The sequence below is a fragment of the Lepidochelys kempii genome, chromosome 8 (genome assembly GCF_965140285.1).
Source record: "Lepidochelys kempii isolate rLepKem1 chromosome 8, rLepKem1.hap1, whole genome shotgun sequence".
Lineage (NCBI taxonomy): Eukaryota > Metazoa > Chordata > Testudines > Cheloniidae > Lepidochelys > Lepidochelys kempii.
Window position 1 is genome coordinate 16,974,488 of NC_136387.1, and position 8,475 is coordinate 16,982,962.

At 48.8% G+C, this 8,475-nt stretch overlaps 1 protein-coding gene across 2 annotated transcripts in view; it reads right to left on the reverse strand.

Moving 5' to 3' along the window:
• The window catches only part of NR3C1 (nuclear receptor subfamily 3 group C member 1), a 160,612-nt gene extending 155,458 nt beyond the window's left edge, over nucleotides 1-5,154 (reverse strand). The window contains exons 1-2 of one of the 2 annotated variants that reach the window (XM_073355716.1): nucleotides 5,084-5,154; nucleotides 1,443-2,613 (exon numbers count right to left, since the gene is read on the reverse strand). In XM_073355716.1, the coding sequence (XP_073211817.1) occupies nucleotides 1,443-2,599 (1,157 nt within the window). In that variant the 5' untranslated portion in view covers nucleotides 2,600-2,613; nucleotides 5,084-5,154. Of the gene's footprint in view, nucleotides 1-1,442; nucleotides 2,614-3,892; nucleotides 4,276-5,083 lie in introns of those variants that run through there. The other variant, XM_073355717.2, reaches the window with a different exon arrangement.
• Nucleotides 5,155-8,475: the final 3,321 nt, after the last annotated feature.

Below are 8,475 nucleotides of genomic sequence, written 5' to 3' on the forward strand. Positions count from 1 at the left end.
CCATCCCAAAATAACTTTTGGAGTGTTAGTATCAATTTTAACAAAATGGTTATTTTTATTTGTGAATCAAAATGTTCCTCTGATTCAGTTCCACAGTTAAATTTTGCAAACCTGGATTGCCAGATGCAGCTGAATCTTACTGCAAATACCTTTACCTCAGGGGTGGGCAAACTTTTTGGCCCGAGGGCCACATTGGGGTTGCAAAACTGTATGGCGGGCCGGGTAGGGAAGGCTGTGCCCCATGCCCTATCTGACCCTTCCCACTCCCCACCTCCTGACTGCCCCCCTCAGAACTCCCGACCCATCCAACCCCCCTGCTCCTTGTCCCCTGACCGCCCCCTCCGGGACCCCCACCCCAACAACCGCCCCCCCCCAGATTCCACCCCCTATCCAACGCCCCCTGCTCCCTGTCCCCTGACTGCCCCGACCCCTATCCATACCACTGCCCCCTGACAGACCCCCTGGGACTCCCATGCCTTTCCAACCCTCCCTGTTCCCCCGTCCCCTGACTGCCCCCCCCCCAGAATCTCCACCCCATCCAACTGCCTCCGACAGGCCCCCCAGGACTCCCACACCTATCAACCACCCCCTGCTCCCTGTCCCCTGACTGCCCCCCGGGACCCTCCGGCCCCCTTACCAGAGCAGCATGTCTGGCAGCCGTACCACCCGGCCAGAGCCAGACACTCTGTCGCGCTGCCCTGCAGGAGCGTGCAGTCCCGTCGCCCACAGCGCTGCCTGCAAGGCGGCGTGGCTACAGGGAGGTGCCACAGCGGGGGAGGGGCCGGAGGCTAGCCTCCCTGGCCGGGAGCTCAAAGTCCGGGCAGAACGGTCTCGCGGGCCGGACATGGCCCACAGGCCATAGTTTGCCCACCTCTACCTTATCTTTTATATGTTGCTATTAAACAAACAACTGCTATGGCTTTCAAACTTGGAATTTTGTTGTCCTGTGTACTGTACAATAAATACAACACCAAGATAAACCTAGTTCAACTTAAAATCTAACTCTACAAACTTTCCCAGCAAGCAAATTATTTTTGTGATGAACATTCAGAGTAACATTGAAAAGAAAGAAAAAGAGGATATAATTATTAAACCCCTAATTCCTGAAAGTAAAATGACTTTTCCATATGCTTACAAATTGGTCTGAATCATTTTGTGTAGTAGATCTCTATTGAGTCTTCATATTTTCCCCTTATGTAATCTGTTATAGTGTGCTTTATAAACAGAATACCAGTAATTTTCTTACACCCATAGATGAACAAATAAAATTACTTTTCTTCTATACTGTGTACGTGAAATGAAGTCTGCTATGAAAACCGAAGGTTACAAATGACAGAGAAAAAGATGACCAACTTTAAAGAAAAGTCAGCTCATTTAAATTACAATGCTGAATAGCTATATTTCTAATATTTTAATAAAATTAGAAATAAAACTACTCTTACCTCAAATAGCCATTAGAAAAAACAGGTCTGCCAGAAAAGTTCAGGGTTCCCAAGGGGGTCATATTGTCATCCCCAGATCCCTGGCACCTATTCCAATTTTCTGAACCAGCAGGAAGAGATGGAATGACATTAAAAACTGGTTTCTGATCCTGCTGTTGAGAGAGAGATGCGGTATTCAAGTCATAATGATATAACTGTCCTCCAGAAGTACTGACGCCATGGACAGAAATGGCAGACATTTTATTACCCATTAGGTTAGACCCAGAAAAATTAGCTTGACAATAAACTGGGCCCATTTTCTCTTGTTTTATTACCCCGGGGGTGCAGAGTTCAATGAAGTCTTCCTTTTCTGTCTTCACTTGAGGCATCTGCATTTTGGGGCTGGGTGAAAGATCTCCATGCTCATTAATTTTAGGCTTAGTGTCTGGTAAAATGGGAGGCTTGCAATCTTCACTTGCATTTCCTTCAAGGAGAAATGCCTCATCCGCAGTCATAGGAGACAACAAATCCCCTTCATCTAGCAATGGGTCCAGTCTCCATGGGCTCCCATTTGGTTCCTTACCTGGCGACACTGGTGGCAATTCTAAATCCTGCAGAATATCAAAGGTGCTTTGGTCTTCAGAAAACAATTTCAAGTTGCCACCATTAGTGCCAGCCTGGCCTAAAGGGAGACTGCTGTTAGCCATAATTGGGAAGTCCTGCTCAAGGGGCACCGCAACAGATACTGTCCCCTTTGAGCCCTCTGCCAGGCTTGAGGACTTGTTCAAGCTTGCAATGCTTTCTTCCAAGAGCCTGAAATCTGTCTCCCCAGAAGAGATGCCAATTTGGCCCTGCTGTGGAAATCCAAGTTCATTTCCCATCACTTTTGACTCTGTCTCCCCCATATAGAGTCCCATTGAGAGCAACACTGCCTTTGAAAGATCCGGCTGAGGCGCATTGCTTACTAGTCCTTTTGAGAAGTCACCCAAAACAGACTGCTGTTTAGAATCCGACTGAGAAGACGCAGGCAGGGGAGATGTAGATGCAGGAGCCCTGACAGTAGCTCCACCCCTGAAGGTTGGACGAAAGTCCATCACAGTCCTTCCTTTGTCACTGAAGTGCACATTTTTCCCTGCTTCCTCCCCATCCGAGGGGCTTAGTGATTCTTTGGGGTCCATTATTTTAACACTGGCTATTAAAAGAAGAAAGATATTTGTGCAGTTAGCACAGTAGTAAATGTTTTCACAACACAAGAAACGCAGATTAGCAGCATGGTGAACCTAGTTTAGCCACAGCAGATTGATTTTACACAAGCCTAACATTTCTTGCTGTCACTGAACAAATTTGACTGCTGGTAACTATAACATTGACTATATTTAAAAGCTTTTCTGAACTCTGGTTCTGTAGTAATAGCAGGCAAACTGACTTTTCCCCCCGCCCTCCCTCAAGATTAATATTTCACAATTCCACCTATCTCAGCTATTTATCTGTCCAATAAAAGGAATATCAGATTAATAATGTCTTTAATTAACTAAGTTACAATTGCTTATGTGTGTTTTTTTAAAACCTTAATTAGGCTTGCAATGCACTTTTCTTTTTTAGAAGACAATATATTATTACAACCTCCCTTTCCAAATCAATCTCCCCTTTTTCTGGAGAGTTCAGATGCATCTGCTGGCATGGGTAAATCACTGTTAGAATTCTCCACCTGCTTCCTCACAAATTCCCCACTGCCTGACTAGACACACAACCCAATTGTATTACTACCACTCTCTGATCTACTACTGTAACCTTTCCATCAGAAATTATGTATGTATATATATAAAAGATGGAAAGTTTGCTAACTTCTGATCAGATGATCACTGCTCCCAAAGAATTCTCAAATGTAACTTATACACCCTGAAATCTGAACACAAAATGGAAGCTTTTAAAAAAAAATACAACCCTCATTTCCTGATCTTCCAATAAACATCTAAAGGAAAAATAAAGTCTTATTTTGATTACATCCAACACTACTATGTAAATTTCAACCATGCATATTTCCTTCCTTAAAATTTGTGCTTATGATCAGTTTCATTGCCGTTCACTTAAGGTGTTGACATAATTAGCATAGTATGGTCTCTTAAAGTGTCCATAATAAATTTACATCCATCTTAATTTTAAACCCTCTTCACTTTGGGGCCCATGCTGATCAGGAAAATAAGACACCTTGCTATGTCTGTATGAAGAAGTTCATGCTTTCTGTACACAAAAAGTTCAGACTGCAATCAACAATCAATAGGTGCTCTTATGTGCAAAAATATTTTCAAATGTCAAGTTAAGGCAACACGGATTAAAATGTAATTGTATGGATGAACCCTCCCGCCCCAGAAGTTTAAAAGAATGAGCTTTCTTATGCCCCAAATAAAGTTAACATAAAGCATTAAAATACGATTAACAGTGCACAGAAGAATCTTCTAGCTTCCCCTCACCTTGCAGGGTGTTTAGGTGAGAACATGTACGTACATACGTACGTACACACACACACACACACAAATGCTGCCTATTGTATTTCCACACCGCTTTCCTGACAGCTGCCGCCGAACTCGAAACCAAATCAGCGAGTGCAAAATTGAAACGAGTCCTTCAGTAACATCCTCTCTTTTAAAGTTGAAAACAACACTGAAATATTATTCAGCCATTTAAAGTAAACGCCACAAAATAAATCGGGGAAAAAGCAGGTTCTGGTGGTGGTGGGAGGTGTGGGGGGGAGCAGAAGAGGTGGGCTGGGGGGAGCAGTAGAGAACTGGAGTTACTGCATTTCACAGGTTTGCAAAAACCCAATGTCATAACGCAATACACGGCCAAAATAATCAGCATGCCAAAAAAAAACCTAGCAGCACGATTCGATTTAACTGGGAGGAAGAGGGATGGGGGGGGGAGGGGGAATCCGCTAATATTTATACTCGTTGAACTGAAATAAATCCCCCTTTGCGAAGAGCAGTTTTCAGAGGAGAAAGGTGTGGAGGAGACCTGTTGGGCTTTCTCCTGGCACGCCCACTTCTGCCAAACACCACCAGCGCCTGCTACAAAAGTCGCCAACTCGGGCGCTTTCCAGCCCCTCTCGGCTCTTCCCTTTCTTTGCCGCCCAACCCCAGAAAAAGATCAAGCCATCAGCCACGTTTGTTGGTTGGAAGGGAATTCTTCATCGATCACAAGAACACCGAGCAATACAAATATATCAGTAAAACCAAACAGAGCGGAGGGGATTCACCCCCCGCCAGCCCCCAATCCTCCGGGAGGAAACAACTCGCACAAATACAAAACCATCTGCTGTGTTCAAGAAGCACTTAAGTCGGCCTCTTAAAGGGGCTGGATCGGGCACGGGCTTGGCACGGCCGAGCCACCCCACTTGTCCCACCTCCAGACTGAACGATAACGATTTACAGTAAAGCGGCCCAAAGGAAAGGGACGCGGTTCCCAGCCCCAGCCCCGCCCCACGCTCTGACAGGCTCGGGGGAGGGGGTCGCGCTTGGCGGAGCTACCCCCCCCCCCGTCTTCTGCCCGAGGACGCGACTCCCCACAGTTCCCAAAAAGTTTGAGGGGGTCACCAAAACGGGAGGCACTCCTCCCCCCGCGGCTCCCCTTCGGGGCTCGGGGCCCCCCAGTCAAACTCCCCTTACCTTGTCGGGGGGGGGGCGCTGGCTCCTCTAGCCACCCACGTCCATGGCTCCCGCCGCGGCGGCGATCGGGGAGGAATAAACAAGTCGGCCCGCGGAAGGAAGAGCGGTGAGGGGCGAGCGGCAGCGGCGGAGGAACAGCCGCCCCTGCCAGGGGAGAGCCCGAAATCCCACCCGGCCCGAGCAGCCCCGCGCCCGAGCCTGCCCAGACACTCCTCCCGCCTTCCTCAGCCGGCGCTGGCGGCGCTCCGCAGCCTTCGCCCGCTCCCGCCTGCGCCTCACGCCCGGACGGACCGTCCCTCCTTGCCCCAGGCGGCCCGCGACTCTAGCCGCGCTCGGCCCCGCCACAAAATGGAGGACGGCGGCGGCCGCCTCCTCCCAGACGTGCGGCGGCGGGAGCGCACCCGGGCAGGGAGGCAGCGCTGCGCTCGCTCGGCGGAGAGGGGCAGTCAGCACTCGCTCGTCCCCGCGGGGCAGAGCCGGGGAAGGACACGGGGGAACGGTGCAACCTGTTGGCTGAGCCGGCTGCCAACTGCGCCCCAACCACCCTCCCTCGCTCCCCTTCCCGGCTCCTACCCCCGCCCCGCCGCTACAAACTCCCCCTGCGAGCTGCTTTTCCCCCAAGTTCCTTCCCGCGGCTTCCTTCTCCTCGCTCCCCTTCCGTCCCTGCCCCCTCCCGCTGTTGGGACGGGGCCTCCGAGTCCTCAGCGCTGGCTGGGCGGGGGCTGGCCTGGCTGGGGGGCGGACAAGGCTGCTGATGGGGGGGTTGAGGCGAGGCGGAGCTGGCCTGGCGCAGGGCTCGGGCTGGGTTGGGCAGCCCCTGGTTGGTCACGGGGGGGAAGCCACCGGCGGCCCCGTTTCTTCCCCTTTCCACTTGATCGTTTCCTGAGCTAAGGAGGGAGCCCGGGGCTGCTGCTCCTGGGTCTGCGGCGTGGCGACACCCGCCCGCCCGAGAGGTGGCTGGAGACCCCCGCTCCTAGGGGAGGTGGCAGAGACTCCGTCTTTTTGCGTGGGGTGGGGAAGAAGGTTGCAAGCGGCTTATATATACACACACACACACCCTTTTTTTTTTTTTTTTGCACCGGAGAAGGCTGCCTGGTGATCACTTCTTTCTCTCCCTGTTACACTGGGGAAGGTTTTATCTTTCTGTCAGTTACTGTGTTTCCAGCATGCCTGTCACCAGGGTAGCTATAGAGCGGTGCGCAGATACAGAATTTGGATCCGCATCCAATCCGCAAAAATGACCCGCGGATTTGCAGCGCTCTAGGTATCTGAACATTAGATCCTCTGCTCTATGTTCCTCATTAATCAGCTCCTTTTGGTAAGGTTGATCACTCCTTGCTCTTTCACATATTCTCTCACACAGGCATCCCTGGTTGTGGCTGCTCTGTCCTCTGATCCTATGTCACCTGCTGTTCCACCGGTGGTTCCAACCCTTCTCTTCCCCTCCCTGCCACTGTCCCTCAGACTTCTGTCTTCAGTCCCATCCTCTTCTTCCTCCAGTCTTTCCCTGGGTAAACTCATCCATTCCTATGGTTTCAACTATAATCTCAATGCTAAAGGCAACCAAATCACTCTCTCTCTCTCTGCCACCTACTGTCTCGCAGACATCTGCTCCTGGATGCTGCACCATCATCAGACCTCTCAGCTTAAACAAATTTTCTGTTCAAGTTAATTTTTTGTTTGTCTTCTGGACAGCTCCCACTTCTTCCTATTGGAGCTACCAGTCAAGCAGCGTATACCCTGGCAGCGTATTAACAGATCTTGCGGGGACAGGGAAATCAGTGATAGATGGTGGACTAAAGCTGTTTCAGCCCTAATATGTTTCTATCTTCAGTAGCACTAAAGAGCATTTCTTCAAAATAGCAGCATTACCACTCCTGCATGCTCCTGGTAGCAAGGGGCAACATTGAAGAGGAAAGCCCAGAATAGGCGGTGCAATGGGGTAAATATGGGGACAATTCTGGGGTAGTAAAACTTGAGCTGAAGAGAAAGAGAGTCCAAATCTTGGAGGGGGGATGTATGGGGCATAAAACATGGAGGAGGAAGATAAAAAATGATGCATGAAGGGTAAGATTAGGGGAGGGAAGAGAGTGGTAAAGAGGGTGGAGAGAAAGGAGCCTGGGGGAGAAATGGAGGACCTGACCCCTCATAAGCAATGACAGTTTAACCATTCTCATCAAGCAGGATTGCTCCCTTCCTACTAGAAATGGCCCCACCCTTTACAGAATCATTCTCTCCCTTCTCTGGGATCCTACGGATGTCCCTTTGAGTTGGGGCTCAGAACAGTTGTGGGGGGCAGGGCTGAAATGAAGCAGGACACTGTCCTCTCACTTTAACACTGACTTCTGTAGGCTGGCCACATTTCTGCATTGAAATCCCTGGGAATTTATATGGTTCAGGTGGGAGTTGCATTAATTCCCTGACTGTGGCTGCTGATGAACAGCTGCAGGAGGGTTTAGCCAATGGCAATAGGAGGGAGCAATGATGAAGTGTAAAGACAGCAGTTGTCACTTTTTTCCACAGATCCCCTGTGCATCCCCTGGATATGTATGTTTGGGAGGCCTTACATCTACAAACTCTGCAGGACTCCAAACACCATTGCCTTCATGTAATACATAGCAGGAATTGCCAAGAGGGGAAACCATGATTTAGGTAGATTTTTCCACAGGAGTGGATGGTCTATACACTACTTTCACTGAAGTAGCTATAACAAGCTCTGAACAGATGAACTAAGATAGTGGAGGGTAAAACAGTGAAGGGATACTGCTCAAATAGTAAATAAATAACAAAACATACAAGGAAATGCCTTTCAAATTAGCAGCTAAAGTTTATTCACCTTGTTATGGGGATCTCAGAAGTTGGAGTCCAGCTAGACCATCAAGTTCATCCACTGCAAAGGCAGGACACAGGCTGATAGGAAACTGCAAAAGAAAAACAAAAATTAAAGAAAAACACTGACGCTAAACACAATATCCCAAGAGTATACTGGCCCCTGAGAAGTAAGAGATGATAGGAAATAGGTTGCCTCTTTGGGTGTGTAAGGCAGGTGATCCTCTTTTTCTTGTGGACTTGCTATAATTTCTGGGGATGACTAATACATTTGTGTGTGTGAAAAAGCAGCAGTTGTCTAGCTATGAAGATGACAATCAAACTAACAGAAACAATTGACCATAGTCTTCAAAAGTGATTAATAAGTACTATGCACACTCTGAAAAACAGGGCTTCTTTAAATTGTTTCACGTTAGATACATAAAATCGGTGGTCATCTTGAAAATCTTTGCCATACTTCTATCTAGGTCCTTACAGGGCCCTAAGAACCATGGTACCTGGGCACCTGTAATTCTCTACTAATATTGTTAGTATCCCTTCCTGAGCTTGCTGATGTTAAATAA